General features: G+C 37.0%; 1 protein-coding gene across 4 annotated transcripts in view; it reads left to right on the forward strand.

Annotated features, from left to right (window-relative positions):
• LOC136825217 (phenoloxidase-activating factor 3-like) overlaps window positions 1-17,692 on the forward strand; it is a 40,856-nt gene that overhangs the window by 2,656 nt on the left and 20,508 nt on the right. For 2 of the 4 annotated variants that reach the window (XM_067081244.1, XM_067081258.1), the window contains exon 2: window positions 14,896-15,124. In XM_067081244.1, coding sequence (XP_066937345.1) covers window positions 15,028-15,124 — 97 coding nt within the window. In that variant the 5' untranslated portion in view covers window positions 14,896-15,027. Of the gene's footprint in view, window positions 1-14,885; window positions 15,125-17,692 lie in introns of all 4 variants that reach the window. The other 2 variants (XM_067081251.1, XM_067081247.1) reach the window with 2 other exon arrangements.

Raw genomic sequence — 17,692 nt, forward strand, 5'->3', positions numbered from 1 at the left:
GTAACGTATGTTTATATGCCTGTATGAACGTGTGTATATGTTTAAAAATTATATAGATATGGTAAGTAAGAATAAGAAATATACGCGCTTGACAATTTAATGAATCTGTTGTATTGTATAGCAGTGTAATCGTTGTTCCCTAATCAACAGTCCATGACGTTAAGTGTCACATCTTTCTGTAACACTTGCGTATTTTATGTGTTGCCTCGAGTTCTTTCACCTGTGACCGCAGCAGCCGGCGACAACTGCGAAGTGTTCTAATGGCGTGTCACCTTTTCAAGGTCGGCGTTGTTTGGAAAGTCCAAAACGCCTGACTGCGGAAATTTTCTCCTGCTAAGTTACGGTGCCTTGAGCGGACTCCTCTTTGTCTCCATAATACTGAACCAGTCACCATGCGGAGACAAACTGGGCTTTTCCCTCATAGGTGCACCCCAACCAAAGTTTAGAACGTACTGTGGCTTCAAAGTGAAATAGTAAAATTTATATTTAACAGATTAATTTTTCCTTTTTATGTAGAGATTTAATGTCATTATGCACTAGCTGTTATTAAATTCATGATTCTAGTTCGATATGTAAAATCGTGTTTTTACACACACACACACACACACACACACACACACACACACACACACACACACACACTCTCTGTCTCTCTCTCTCTCTCTCTCTCTCTCTCTCTCTCTCTCTCTCTCTCTCTCTCTCTCTCTCTCTCTCTCTCTCCCTTAGGGTCGGTGGTGGTTCGTTGGTTGTTTATTTAAACCGGCTTTGTGCTAACACGAACCCTTTTTGAAGGTGTCACAAGAGACCTGGTGTGGACCCTTGCATTCGTCTTAACCTAACAGAGACGCTTGAGGGGTGCTGGCTCTCAGCAGATCTTATTGGATATGTTTTCTGGCGCCAGGTCGTCCTTCACCTTGGCTGCGACCCGCCACCGACACCATCTTCCAGGTGCCTAACTTACTGCTTAGGTCAGCTGAGGCACAATGGATTGTTGAGGAAGAGGGACAGAAGAGCTTACGTCCGCTCGGGATCAATCTGGATACTCAGTTTTTCTAATTTTATTCATCTTTAGCGAACCAAGACCCACTGTGTGCAGAGTTCCACTGTTTTGTTTTTTCCAAGTGACATGGTTATTGGCCTGGAAAACAAGACTGTTCAGTATGCCGATAATGCAGCACTTGTGTGTGTAGTCAATTCTCCACTTATGAGAAGATAAATGAAGCTGCCCCTAGTCTTAATCGTGACATGGAACGGATAAGTGAATGGTGTAGTCGGTGGAGTATGAGCCTGAACTCCAGTAAAACGAAGACTGTTGGTTAGCAGATCTCGTACAGATTTCCCACCCCATCCTCCCCTTCAGGTGAATGGGACTCTGCTGAATGAGCCTGAAGCTGTAACTATTCTAGGTGAAACTTTTGACACACCTTACTTTTGAGAAACATTAATGAAGGTGTCAGCAAATGCTGCACGAAAGTTAGGTTTTGTACGAAAGGTTTCATATATTTATAGCAGTAATAAAATAAATGTAGCCTGTTGTAGGTAATTTGTGGTTCCTTGACCAGAATACTGTTCCCTGGTATAGATGTGTGCTTCTGCCAGAGATTTATTTCTTTTAGATAGAGTGGTTCTTGGTGGTAGGTTTCTGTTTCCTAATACTGCATTAGCAGTTGTGACTTGGACCATCAGGGTCCGAGAGCAACCGGATTTGCTGAACAGCAGCACCAATATGCAGTAAATGTGCCTCGCTGTCAAATTTCTCAGTTCCAGAGGTCCTTTATTCCTCGCACTGTTGGACTGTGAAAGTCTCCCTGAGGATATCGTGCAACTGGAACTTCAAAGGTTCAAGCGAAGATGCAATGCATTACTACCCCAATACTGCTCTCATTGCATTTCAATACATTTTATCTTTTTATTAATTTTTTTTTAATAAGTGAGATCTTTTCTTTGTGTATTTCCCTTTACTCCTTTTACTACATCCTAATGAACACCATATTTGGAAGTTTAAATTTCAAGTCGGTGTCCCCTGTGGGCTTGTTCCATATGAATAGGTTTCATCTGAATAATAATAATATTGCATTTTAAAACCTGACCAAGTAACAGGCATTTTCGAGATCTAATTTTCTTCTCCATTGCCCTCATCAACTGGTGTGGATGGTTGTACGGTAAAACATTTTCTTCAGAGGCTTTAGGATGTTTCCGCCTCACGCTCTTAGCCCTTGTGAATGTGCTGTGTACCAAATAAGTTTTATCGTGTTATAGTTTTTTATGTTTTGTGGCCTGATGTGCAGCGAAGGAACAAGTTGTTTCTCGCATTTTCAGTATTATGAAATAATTCGGGCTAACAACAGAACCATGTGTGGAAAGTGGCAAAAACAAACGTGACGGCAGATGGCTCTTGAAATTAGGACTATCACACTTTTCAGACTTATGATCTTCAGTAAAACTGCAGGGAGACTGTTCAACAGCTTTACAGTAAAGGAAGTGGATGAGATCATTGCTTAAAGATTCTAGGAAAACCCCACGTGGATGGATGCCTTCCCAGTGACTCGCTGTTTGGAGGTTTCTATCGGACTACCGGACGATTCGGATTGGTATCTACTGTATCTGTCAGTATTGAAATCCCCAACATAGCACGCCAGTTTTTATTTATTTTTGTGTGTATGTGTGTTCTTTAGAAATGAGTCTGGTCACGTGTAGAGTTTTTGTCACCAAGAATTGCGCATTGCTTGGTTATTCCTGCTGGAATGTTACGTCTGCCACTTGTATGATCGCTGGCTCTTTGTACGACTCTTGAATAAGTAAATGAAAAACTTTTCTTCTCGTATCTGCTACTCTTATACAAGATTTTAGTAAATTTGGTTATGCTCCAAGTACTTATTTCCTCTGTGTCTTTCTCAATCTGAAGTGGGGATTTATTGCTTCCGCACGAGACAGTTCGTTTTGCTCTATTTTTTTTTATCTTAAGGTCGTCCAGTTGAATGGTCCACCGGCCTGAAAAAAGTAGCATGTTGGAGTCTTTTTGCTGATTCATTTAACCTTATACCTTAGAAGAGGCGTGTCTCTTATAAGGCTCAGTAAAGCCATTAGTTTGCCTGCCTCTGGACGTTTTCATACAAAAATGATATACTATCAGCGAAGTTTTCACCTCGCTTCTTCTGGTGGTTTTTCAGTTTTTTCTGGGCTTTGCTTCGCTGTCCTTGGGTTCCTCTGTCAAGAGTATCACGTCTTTTTTCCATTGTTTGTCAACATTAAAAAATAAAGGCAACGAGAATAGCCGCATTTATCCCTTTTGGGGGTGGGGTGCATGGTAGGCATTACTTTGCAGCGTCCCTTCGGCCCCTAGCTGCAACCCTTTCCATTCCTTTTACTGTACCTCTGTTCATATTCTCTATCTTCCATCTTACTTTCTACCCTCTTCTAACAATTGATTCAAACCTTTTTACTGTCAGTTTCCGTTTCAGCGCTGAATGGCCTCGCAGGTCCCAGTGCTTGGCCCTTGGCCCAAATTCTATATTCTATTCTATTCTAACAGCTGCAATTAGGATTGTAACTTTCAAGTTTTAATGTCACCATAGTGTTTGCCAGAGTTATTTCAATACACATCTGTCATTTGTATAGTGTTTTTAGGAAGTGATATTGTACACTTTCATAAACACTTGAATGCATATATCCTTCTGTGTGCCTGTTTATTGTTCAAGAGTCGCTCGGTGACGAAACTTGCAGGGAACGTCCTGGATAGTGGGAAAAACGCCTCTTTGATTTAAAGCGAAGAAAAAAAAGTCGTTCCGGTACCAAATTTCCTCGCATCCTGAGTGATGAAAATTATGAGCGTCTTGCTCTTCTCTTTTTGCTTTTATATTAAAAATATGCATTCCCTCGCTCATTGGGGCTTTGTAAAGGTTGATGAATGACAATGATTTAGTTCTATGTCTTGTAATTATCGATTTTGCTAATTGTCTATGACTTCGTAATACTTGTATAGAAACCTACTAGAGAGAGAGAGAGAGAGAGAGAGAGAGAGAGAGAGAGAGAGAGAGAGAGACGGGCGTAGGTTGACGTCCATCCGCATTAATTACAACCCGCCTGGAATGCCTGAGCACAAACAATAGATCCGCGGCTAGGCGTAAAGGCAGCAAAGAATGCCTCCCCATATTATTGTATTGTTTCAGTTTGGTAGATTAATACTAAATCTCTCTCTCTCTCTCTCTCTCTCTCTCTCTCTCTCTCTCTCTCTCTCTCTCTCTCTCTCTCTCTGCATCATCCATATACCGTGTACGTGTTCTCATTTTTATCAATTTTTAAGATACGTTCAGTGTTGTTCATATAAGGTAAAAACGTCATATAAAGAAAAAGTATGATTTAGCAGGTAAATTCTGTTACCGCTTTCATAATGGCAGGACCTCCCCAGAGGAAAAACAATATTACCTGAAGAGGGAAGACACCAAGGAGATGCATTCCTCCGTCTCAAACTTGTTTTCAGCCAGTTGAAACCAGTTAGGGGTAAAATATGACTTGTGGCTTTATTTCGTGATGGGGATTCCTTGCTTGCTTCGAGCTTTTCGTGGCCATAAAGACCAAGGATTGCTGTCTGTGTGGATACGGCCACGTGGACAGGTTTCCGAAGGGCTGTGAGTTGTCACAGTATACATATTTGTGTCTTCCGTGGAAATGTACTCGAGTCTATAAATATCAAACATTGTCTTGAGTTTTATCCGTTAATTAACCTGACTTCGGGAGAAGACTGTCGAGCATACGTATCTGCTGTGAACGTTAACGGAATATCAGGTTTTTCATAGAATATACAATCTCCATCTTTTATCATCAGTGTCAGCGAAAATTAACAGGAGAAATATTATATTTTAATAATGTGGTGACTGCAGCGCATAACTGATAATAGTCATAAGCAAAGTTATAAGGAAACTGTCGTAATCAAAACTTTAACGACAATAACGTTAGAGGTATTCATCGGATAATTTTTTTCTTTATCTTTCCGGCTATGAAAAAAGATTATCCAACTGATGGAATATCAAATAAAAATTAAGAAATGGCAGACCAATATACAACAACAAAAATTCCCGCTGAATGTTCTTGCCCCCGGTACAGTATTGACGCCTAGTATTGTTTGCAGGGGCGGGACACTTCCTTTGTAAAGTTCTATGCCCTTTTCATTTTTCCTGTCAGTGTTTACTTCGTTCTTAAAATAGACTTTCCCAAAAATATTTAACATATTGACGGATTAATTACCACAATTAAACAAGTGTCTAGAGACTGAGTTTAAGTGTATCGTCATAATGCAATATTTTCCTATTGACTGTGTGAACCACACACACACACGCACACACTACCGACGGCAGTAGCGTATTAGGTATCGGCCTTGGATACACCAATGTTCTTCTGATCACTAATGACTAGATACGATGTTAATTACATACTGTAGAAGCTTTTTCTACCATTCCGTACTGGGCTGGATTACTCTATGACAAAACCAAGATATGCCGGAAAGTTTTCAAGCAGACCAGTTATTGCTAAAAAGTTTGTTATTTACAGTTACGTTCATAAGCTATTTGGGAAAGGTTATTATTTCTATCCTTTTTCCATCACTTCGTTCACCCTTTTTACAAATGCATCAATTTTTGCATCAGTTAGCGGTTTCATTAAATCGTCGGTCCGTCAATTTCTTCGTAGATGTCAAAATAAAAAGCCCATGAAACGGCGAGATAGGTAGGAGTGAACATTTTTGTATAGGTGAAAGGATGGTTCATTGTCTTGAGATGGATTGGTCGTGTGGCGACAATGGAGGGTGATAAGTGTTGGAAAGTGTGTATTGGTTTGGAAGTGTAAGGAGGAGGAAGGAGGGAAAGATCTAGGAAAAGGCTGTATAGATGCCTTCCAAGAGGTGCTGTAAAAGGAAAGCTTCGATGCCTAGAAGCACGCGTACAATTTCGGAATGAGTGACTCAGCTTGCTTGGTGGGGTGGGGAGCTAATATTGTGGAAGTTTTCTGCGGTGGGGGTTCATCCACAAACCAGCTGTGAAAGAATGAATATGGAATTTTTTTTTCCAAGCCACCTCCTGACAAAGGCAATTGCTTTATATATATATATATATATATATATATATATATATATATATATATATATATATATATATATATATATATATATATATATATATTATAAGGTGTGTTTTTCAAGGTTTCAATGCCTATAATAGAACACACTGTCATATGATAATGATAAAGGGACACTCCCATATGATAAGGAATGATTTATTTTCGTGGGGATAATCCTCCTGGGAGGAGCTACATAATAATAATAATAATCTGTATGAACTATATTTACCTACCAATGTCCCTACCTACAGTATATACATATATACTGTATATATATAAATATAAAATCTGAGCGGATTTGTTTGTCCTCCCTGGATAACAGTAGTGGATTTGTTTGTCCTCCTGGGTGACAGTACCCCCTTGAAACTGGTTTGTCCGCCGGCCCCAGGTGGGGGGGAATGGGGAGGGTAGGGGAGACATCCACCCTCCTCCTGCAAACCTGTTTGTCCGCCCTGGGTGGGGGTGGGGTGGGTAGGAGATCCGGAGGGTAGGGGAGACAGCAGCGCCAGGTTCCAGCGCGCCAACAAACTCATATGTGACTATTTACCTACCAGTGTTCCTACCTATATATATATATATATATATATATATATATATATATATATATATATATATATATATATATATATATATATATATATATATATATATATATATATATATATATATATATATATATATAGAGAGAGAGAGAGAGAGAGAGAGAGAGTATGTATACATTGGTAGGTGTATATAGGTATATATAAATAAGTAGTATCATTGGTAGGTAAGTATTGTCCGTACAGGTATTATTATTATTATATTATTTAGCTTCCCCAGGGAGATTATTCCGACGAAAATAAATCATTCCTTATCATAAGGTAGTGTCCTTTTATCATTATCATAATATAATGTGTTCCATTATAGGCCTTGAAACCTAGAAAGCACACATATATACACGTGCATGTATGTATGTAGGTGTGTATGTGTGTATCAAAGTAGTCAACCACATACAAAAAAATCACAAAGGGCATGTTCGGGTTGATTAACTTCTGCAATATTTTCCCCTTTTTTTATCCAAGTTAATTTAAGGAAGAGTGATTACTTTTTTAATAAATAATGGCACATTCAAAGCTAAAAACAAACCTTTCGCTGGCGAAGCCTTGACCCAAATGAACTCCCATCGTGGATGCAGTGACGTACCTGGTTTAGAATGACCGGGTTGCAGAATATTGGATAACGAGTCTACCCTTTTTTCTGGCAATTGTGATCAAGGGCTAGTGGAACACACCCTAATATGATGATGATGAAGAGGCTCTGCTGTATGATAAGGAAAGATTTATTTTCGTAATGATAACAGAAGGTAATTATGAAAATCATGTTCATCGAAGGCAAAGGACATTAGATAGGGAAATTTTCCATAATATCTCAAGTGAAAGATTTAAAAGAAGAAAATATTTTTCTCTCCTTTGGTGGTGTTTATAGTATTCACGAGTTATACACACACATGCACACATATACATAAACATCACACGCACACACATATAAATATAATATATATATATATATATATATATATATATATATATATATATATATATATATATATATCTGTGTGTGTATATATATATATATATATAATATATATATATATATATATATATATATATATATATATATCTATATATATATATATATATATATATATATATATATATATATATATATATATATATATATATATATATATATATATATTCTACAGTGCCAGATCATAAGTACGATATTATACAGATGTGATTTTTCTCTTCTGCACCGTTTAGTATTGTTCATACTTACTGTGGCATTAGGACTGGTTGAGTATTATTGACTCATAATAAACTGTTCCATCTTCGCCCTCAGTTCTTACGTTAAAATGACCTTTTTTGTTCTTGTAGCGAGTTTAGTATGGTGTCGACGTCTTCTCCACAAAATAACTCAACTTTTTTTGTTCGTCGATATCGACCTTTCCGGGCACGCGCTACTGATATTCATCGTGGCTTGCGTTTTAAGCCTAAATTGCATGATCCATTCCATCCCATTAGGACTACTCCACTTTAAGCCGATGAGGAGTTCCTTGTCAGTCTCATTTTTCCTTCTTGTAAAATCGTCATCTGTAAATAACGGCAATTCCACTCCATGCACAGTCAATTTTCTTATGATGCAACCTGACATCATCCAGCCATTATTCTTGGAATCTTTTGTAAGGCGTAAGCTTGTTTCTTTGTGTAGAGGTTGATAATGCAAAACTGTTCATATACTGCCGCTGCCTCCTGCGGGTCATGGACAGGCTTTCACAGGCTGTATGAAGAGGTTGCTGCTGAATCAGAATGCGCTTTGGAACTTGCAAACAGAACTTAATGCTTTCATGTTCTTACAATGCAAAAATGTCTCTCTCTCTCTCTCTCTCTCTCTCTCTCTCTCTCTCTCTCTCTCTCTCTCTCTCTCTCTCTCTCGCGTGCGTACGTTTAGTATTCTTTGAATATTTTTAACCCAATAGAAAGTTTCTTTCAACACGATTTTTTATTCGGTTCTTGTCTTGAATATTGTTACCGAACATTACGTTCCATTTTATTTTGAAGAAAATCCAGAGGCCAGATTAAATATTCCTTGGTAAGACCAGAGACTTTGTAGAGGCCTTGTCTTTTCGTGTTTTGATAGGTGAAGAGTGAGTGATTCGACGTAAAAATGAATCTCAACGAGTGGTGAGTTACGGCCCTCCGACTGCAATTGGATATGCAGGGAAGGCTCTGAGAATTAAGAAAGAGACCAGGAGATTCAGGTGCAGGTTTATAGGATGAGAAAACGGAGGGGTGCGTGTCTTGTGAATCAACTGATGCTCATGGATATCTGACTGTAATTTTTGGTAATGAAGAGAAAACTGGAGGGTTGAATGTTTGAAAATGTTTGCTAGAAGGAGACCAGTCGAAAGCAAGCTTAAACAAGAATATGTAAGATTATGTGGATAATGGCTGTTTGGAAGATGGTGTGATAAATGGATGGTAGCGTAGTGGGAATGTTGCGTTGATGAGGCATTTGGAGTGAATGCTGAGAATATTGGTTGGTGTAAATCACAACTTAACGGGAAGCGGGGAAGGTAACTGTAATTCTTTTCTGGAATCGAAGAGTTGGAGTGTATTTTGGGATTGTTGAATCATTTCACTCCTGTAGAAGGCCAGTGAGGTTGGTGAATGGGACTGAACAAGAAAGAAGGGAAGCAGTTGAAATGAATTGTGAGGGTAGAAACTTTGAAAAAATATAAAAATATGTCGAAGATGTAGAAAAAAAACCTAGCTTAGAGAAAAAGAGAGATCAGTGTGGTGACAAGGGGTTGATCACTTGGATAGAAAGAAGTAAGATAGGTAGGCGAAAGGATTTTTAATTCTGAACACTTGGAGGGAAAGACGAGAGGAAGGCCTAGAAAGAGAAGGTTTGGCAAATTGACATTTATGAGAATGAAAGGGTTTGAAAATCCAGTAAACACAAAATTGCAGGTAGTATAGAAATGAATCTTATAGGGTATGTAGGTGGTACGGTGGGATGCTGATGAGCCTTTTCAGCATAAAACTGTAGAGGCAAAAAAGCTCTACGTTAATGGTCATATCAGTAATAACTTCAGAGTTTGTGCGGCTGGGACAGTGCTCTTGCGTTTCTTTTGAGCCAATTACCAGTTGCCTGAGTTTAAATCCCACTACAAACTAAAATGGTATCTTGATTGACATCTCATGTGGATTCAAATTAATATTGAACAAGTGTAGAAGGTTAAGGTTACATATATGTATCACACACATACAGAGAATGTAATATATAATATGTGTATATATATATATAAATTATATATATATATAATATATATATATATATATATATATATATATATATATATATATATATATATATATATATATATATATATATATATACATATATACACACACGTGTTTGTGAGTGTATGACGGTAACATAATACGAAGTCAAGACGACAAGTCCCGTCCCTTGAGACGTTACGTATTCCCCCGAAGCTCGAACCACAGTACCTTCATTGTGCATGCGGCGAGAGAGGCTACTCCCGTGATGGACGATGCCAGATGCAAATAAGGAGTTCACTATCAGTAGACTAATATTGTTTACACAGAAAAATCATGTAAGAGCATACTACGCTTTTATTTTTATGTAAATAGGTAGAATGTAAATTATTAGATTTAATAACTTCCATGTCTATAAGATAAAATGTAAGTTTTTTTAAGATATAATGTATACAGTAAGAAACTTGGTGTAATCATTTTAGCAGTTTGAGTCATACTGTAATAAAGCTAAAACTGCTGACATGAACACAGCAAGAATCTGTAGAAATTATATGGATTCGTAGGGCTTTCTGTAACCGACAATGTGAAGGAAAGCGAAGAACACATTTTGTATCCAGTCATTGCTTAGCGAGGTGTAGCTTCTCTCTCAAGGTCAAAGTTTCAGCAGTAGCAAGTAGTGCCTGTCGGATAACTTCTTTTTTCCTTTTTTCGATTGTTTATATATATATCTTTTTGTTAGCGAGATTGTTCACCTTCAGGATCCTAGTTATTTTTGACTAGGACTCTGAAGGTGAACGTTCGTCTGAAGGGCTGAATATTTTCAAATGAAAGAGATCTTTAAGGTGCTCTTGTTCACCTACGCATAAATTCACTCATTAAAACCCACATGGGTAATTATTTGCTTAAACACATGTTACTCCTCATGCTTTAGTTTACGTGTGTAAATTTCTCTCTCTCTCTCTCTCTCTCTCTCTCTCTCTCTCTCTCTCTCTCTCTCTCTCTCTCTCTCTCTCTCTCTCTCTGTAGTACAGCAAATAAAAACTAGACTGAAATTTTGTCGTTGATGGTCTGCATTAGCATTCTCGCCTTTTGCCGTTGGAATAAGGTCTTTTTATAACTACGATGTATTGCTTATAAGCACACGCTTACATAATAATACATACATACATACATATAAATTTATATATATTTATATATATATATATATATATATATATATATATATATATATATATATATATATATATATATACAGTATATATATATATATATATATATATATATATATATTATATACACATATACAGTATATGTATATATATATATATATATATATATATATATATATATATATATATGTATATTATATACACATTGTTTATATGTGTGTGTGTATGTATGCATAAGCTTATGTGTGTGTTTCGTTTTGGGAATTTATATCTGAATGAGAAGAGCGAATATATTATGTAGTCTAACCAGACCACGAAATTCCAAATCTTGTTTCTCAGTTAGACTTGATTGAAAGAGAGAGAGAGAGAGAGATGGTAGGTGTCAGCATTTTTGTTTTTTATTTTTGTTTTTGTTTTGTTTTTACGAAGGCATCGTCTCAAGGTAATGTATTAGTCTTTACAAACTAACATCATACTACTTCTCATACTACGGTTATGTGCACTACTTTAAGAACAACTTTGGAAACAATATACTGGCTCCCATTTGCTTGGCCTTGTGCAGTTTAGACGTGCATCTAAGACTGATTAACGTGAGATTAATTATTATTATTGTTCGTATTATCTCTTCCCCGTGGACCATAAAACACTAAGGAATGAGTCTCTATTCATTTCATAGATAGCATCACTATAATCTATAATGAAATTTGGCTAAAAGAGGGTCTTCTCCCTATTATTATTATTATTATTATTATTATTATTATTATTATTATTATTATTATTATTATTATTATTGCTGACATAAAGTAGAATTTATCATTGCAATTATATTGGAAATTTTAGTGATCAAACGAATTCTTCAAAAGCATCGTCAGGTTTTCAGCCATCACTTTGCGTGACCAAGGTCATCTAGGACCCGTCCCAATTCATTTCGGAAAGATCACTAGTGTGTGACCAGTAGGAAGTGGTGCTTATTTTTGGGAACGCTCGATTCGATCCAAGATTTTATGGACATTTTTTCCATTTTTAAAGGTTACTAGCCTACCAAGTCCTTGTGAACTTGAGCATATGCTGTAGCCACTTCTCCCATGGCGATCTTGCATTGATTGCTTTAGTAGATTTCCACCTGTCAGCATTTGTCTTCCCTTGTTTGTTGTCATCTTTACTGTTTTCACCAGTAGGCCGTTTTCTTTATATGCGATAATTCCGGAGAAAAATTAAACAAACAGGCGCCACACATTCGTAATTTAAATGATGAATTAGAGGTAAACCTGTGCATAATTTTCTGGAGCATCAGTGGCTTCATTTACGGACTCGGAGGACTCGGCATCAACGTGTCAACCCCCTGTGGCATTCTGTCACTCGCGCTTTTCGGATTATTAAGGGCCCTCCGTTTTGACACGTCTTCTGTTGCACCTAACGATCATTCTTGCATTCCCCCCGTCTAGTTTCCAATATTTCCGAATTATACACGCTTTTCGCCAACCCGTCGTTCTTCATTCTCTCCAAATGATGGAACCACCCCAAAATACTTATTCATACTAACCTTTTATTTTATTTCTTATCTCTCCACTTCCCACCCTTTCTACCTCGCATACGTATTCCACATGTACTACGTTACAAATTCATATCCTTTTCTTCCATTTGTTAGGATTGACATTGCACAAGTATTTTCAGTAAGGGAGAGCTGGATTTGCAGTTAGTACATACATTCCAGTTTTTGCTTCCATAGAAATTCTACTTTTGTTGGTGGTGGGTTTACATTAAGCTGGCCTTAGGTAAGCACGGGGCCTTGAGAGCGTGTATTAAAGTGTTGGAGGCAAAAGAGATTTGTTATAGACTTTCAGACTCTGTCCAGCAAAGTAAGTGACATACTCAAAACCTTTTTTATAGCTCCTGCCACATGCCCTGCCTCACCTACTTGTGTTTCATCTCTTCTTTCAACTTTATAATCCTTTATGTGCCCAAATGCGTATACGTACTAACCAGTCACTGTCAATTTTCCCTCCATCCATTCCAGCATTTATTTCTCAACCATCCTACCTTCCACTGACTCATAATGTACTCATGCACATATTCACTCTCAGCATCCCCCACATACAAACACTGTCAAAATCTTTCTCCAGTCTCTGGAGCTTCTCTTCATTATCTCAGTTTAAATTTTATCACCTACAAACAATAGATTCTGCACACTCCACTTACAGTACATAACTATTTCCTTATCCTAAATTTACTGCTCTTCCCTGACATCTCTTATCATAACATCTGCAAAAATACCAAGCTGCTTTGGAGACATAACAGTCTTGTATGAGATCTATCTTTACACTAAAGCAACCACTTCTCCAGAGACACATTCAAGCTTTGCTTTCATTATGATAATATTTCTAATGCCTTTCAACAAATTAATTTCTTACACTGTACATCTCCACTATATCCTCATCGCATCTACTACAATCATGTCTTTAGCTCTTTGGAGATTTATAGATTTCCATTGAGTATGTTATATCCTCAGCTGTCACTTCAGCAATATCTCTAACACTATTTCGTGCTGAATCTCTCGTTTCAGTGTCCCACCAAGCAACTCTATTATATGTCCTTCCCGGGTGGTTGCTATAGGCCTACCCTCAATCTCCCTTTGCTAACCGTGATCCCATCCTCTAGCGTCCATTTCAGTATCTCCAATCCAAGCCAAAATTTCTTCTGTCGTCTTCGTATTGGCTTCCTTTGCTTTCTTATCAAACCAGTTGATCTCATTTACTTTCGTAGACACATTGTGAAACGTTCCTGTACTGTTACTTACCTTTCCGCATGTATTTATGTTGAATTTTTTATTCTTCTGCGCTGTACTAACTTTTTTCCTCTGTGCTCCAAATCCCAGGTAAACCAGTTTATTATTATTATTATTATTATTATTATTATTATTATTATTATTATTATTATTATTATTATTATTATTTTAGAACTTAGCCATCCCCAGCATTTAAGTTCTTTTCAAGATGCATATCCTTAAGGGTTATCATTCACTCCAAGCATTCCAAAAATACCAACTATGCTCTCTCCCTTTCATCTCCCTTGCATTCAAACCACCTAGCTCAACCACTATTATTATTATTATTATTATTATTATTATTATTATTATTATTATTATTATTATTATTATTATTATTATTATTAACCAAACAAAAACTTCTTTCAGTTTTTTTTCTGAAGATGGAAAGAGAAACCCACAAGATTCCTGTGTATAACTTGTTTATTTGTAAATATTTACATGTTACTTTAAAAGTAACATGTAAATATTACAAGTAAACAAGTTAACACAGGAATCTTGTGGGTTTCTACACATTAATATTATTATTATTATTTTATTATTATTATTATTATTATTATTATTATTGATGTTGTTGTTGCTGGTAACTTGAGTGTGCTAATAGCAGAACTCAGTGGATTGATGTATATGATTTTGTTCGAATAAGTAACCTATTTCATTGCAATATTGGCTGGTCCTCTGGTATAGTGGTTAGTGGTGTCGTGGCATGCCACTCAGATGTCGCGGGTTCGTGTCTCCCCCAGGGCGATGAAAAATCACTGGCTCTGTATCATGATCAGTTACTGCTGCAATATGGGGTCTGCAGTGGGAGGTTGAAACCAACATTCTTGGGAAGCTTGAATTTCAAGTCAATGGCCCCTGTGAGCTTGTTCCATGTGAATAGGCTTCATCTACTGAAATAATAATGATAATAATAGTGACAAAACATCATTGTTTACTAACAAAATGACATCTTAGTTCTTCTCAGTAGGACGACATCACGCACGAAATCTCTGAAAGCAAGCAAGAGAAACTTCCCAAGAGATTTGATAAAGGTCAACGGTTTGATTTTCGCCGACTTGGAATAAAAGCAGCGTGAAGGCATCGGCCGGTTGTGACGATGAAGGAGGCGTCCCTCATGAACTGTTTCTCGGCGTCGTTTGCCGTCTGCGTCATCATTCTGTGTGAGCTGTTTATTCATCCTTGCGTAGCACAAGGTAAGCGCTTCATTAGGCCGAGTGTATAGTTTTACCTTGACTAGATCTGTACAGTGATAGGTTGAATTTACTGAAGATCCTCTCTCTCTCTCTCTCTCTCTCTCTCTCTCTCTCTCTCTCTCTCTCTCTCTCTCTCTCTCTCCCACAGTGCGTACTGAAATACAGTATAATGTTATGTAATGACTCCTTCCATCCGGTGATTAGATTGTTTTCGTTTTAAATGGCGACCGGATGAATGCCACCTCGAAAGTATGACACGAAAGTAAGTTTTTTCTTAAATAACAACAAACAGTATTGTTCAAATAGGAGATTTTTCCAAGCAAGAATTCATATGAGTAGCAATCAAGCAAACACTGATGTCTGTAATGAGCAAATTAAGGATTTGATACATCTTGACGGTTCACATAAGCTTCAGAAAAGGAGAGAAAAGAGCCAGCGACTCGAATGATCGAAAGATTTAAAGCCTTTAGGAACTTGATCACAGTAAACACAGTAACGAACGGAAATAGTCAGTAGATGCTATATGTTTTTCTCGTTTAGTTTTAGAATCAAAGTTTCTTCGCTTCGTAAACGTCATTATTGCGTTAAATGTAATGCCACTGTCTGTGAATGTTCATTTGCTTCGTTTGTAATTCAAAATGAGTTCACCGATGATGGCACATGCACAGACTTTTTTTTTTCTTTTCTTTTTTCAAGATCTGACACTTGTGAACATGAAACAACCTAGACTTAAAATTTGAGTAGCAAGTGTAGTAAGCAACGCCATCGTGTCTGGTCTAAATGTGCAACACTGAGTTTGATTTTCTAATAATCTAATAATAAACTTTTAAAAATTTCATAAGTAAATAGCTGTTGTATATAAATTTATTTTCCTTATATGCATATACTATTTTCTTTAATTGTAATAAGTTTTTCCGTTGAGTTCCAAGTTGATCGTTTCTTACAAGTCTGGAAAGAGTTTTATTCGCGTTTTAATCTTTTTTGCTTCTTTTCAGAGGTCTGGTTAAACAAATCATTTATAACTAATTCAGTGATCTTCTTTTATTTTTTGATCGCTTCTTTTGTTGTTCCTTTTGTAAATACTTTTCTCCTGTTTTGCAGATCTTTTTTCTGCTTATTTTCTAATCGCTTATCTCCTGCAGGCTTTGGAATTGTTTTATTTTACCTTTATTTTTCTTTTTATCTCTTGAAGTGTACCGAAGTTCTTAAAATCTGTTATTTTCTTCATTGATGTATCTTTTCTTATTTTCTTGACAATTTCCTTATGTAGATGTTTTTCTTTCTTTTAAAATGTCCATTTTTAGTTCTTGTGGTCTGATGCTTCGCCTTTACTTCTTTTATTTTTAAAAAATCCTTTTTATTCATTTTCTTTTTCCAGCTTACTCTTCCTACCCTCGCCAGTCTCTCTATCGAAAACCCTGCTACTGTGCGCGTGCGCAGTCTGTCAGAACAAAGCACTATCGCCCCTATGGCAGAACAGGTAACCTGTATACAGCCTTTTCTTCTCTCTGTTAACGATAATTAAAGTTTACTTTTTCACTGTGATATTGCAGCTAGGAGGGAGGTTATCATCAGATGCATGCCTAAGCTTTGTGACTTGGAATATCATGCAGTATAATTCACATGATTAACAAGGTTGTTCGTGGTAAAGAGAGAGAAAATTCTCTCTGGAATTGTTCTGAAAAACCAGAGTCAGGTACGGAAATGTCCTTCAACCGATTTCTGAAAACTATTTAAAAATCCGTGTTTTCGTTCTCTCGACCTACCATTCCACGTTCCAGTGACCTTGCATCGCATTCTTACGGAACATCGGGAACAGAGTTGCCATCTTTGTAATACGTGATGCCTATGCGTTTTTTTTTTCGTATTCAATCAAACAGAAATGTGCAAATGAAACTGAAAACTGACAACTTTAGGTCGTAAGGTTCGTGAATTGCTGTAAGTATAATAAAATAGTTTATGACATGGCATCATCAAAATTGAAAAAATACAGGAAATTGTCATATTACCTCCGATATATGTTTCTCATATTGTCTTCGATTCGTGAATCAGAGAGCTATGCACACTTCATGAATGACAAGTTCGTCCTTCCTTGCCCTTTGGCTCTTGGCTGAACGGTGTAATGATACGACGGCAGTCGTGGGATTCCCTCATTTTCTTGTTGAATGAATGTTATAAGCGACTGCTGAGTAAAAGCGATTGATTTTACATGGGTATGAGATATGTTACGTAGTTCTGTCTCTGAATAGTTTCTCTTAACCACATATGGCTTTACATTGTATAGGTCGTCTGTGGGCAGTGAAAGCGATGCTTTTGACAAAACGTTATTCACACATGCATACATTAGGTGCATGTATATGTGTGTGTGTGTGTGTGTGCATTTTTTAATTCACGCGGAAAAGGAATTATATAATCTTTGTTATGTGCATCAACAACAAACGCGCGAATAACTTAATGGACATGGTATGTATTTGAATAATGGATAAAATAAACCAGTTGGGTTCTCTGCCCGATGAGTCCTGTGCTGGATGTAGTAGAATAAAATAATATGAAATCGGGATAAAATTT

Source organism: Macrobrachium rosenbergii, chromosome 3 (assembly GCF_040412425.1).
Source record: "Macrobrachium rosenbergii isolate ZJJX-2024 chromosome 3, ASM4041242v1, whole genome shotgun sequence".
NCBI classification, from domain to species: domain Eukaryota; kingdom Metazoa; phylum Arthropoda; class Malacostraca; order Decapoda; family Palaemonidae; genus Macrobrachium; species Macrobrachium rosenbergii.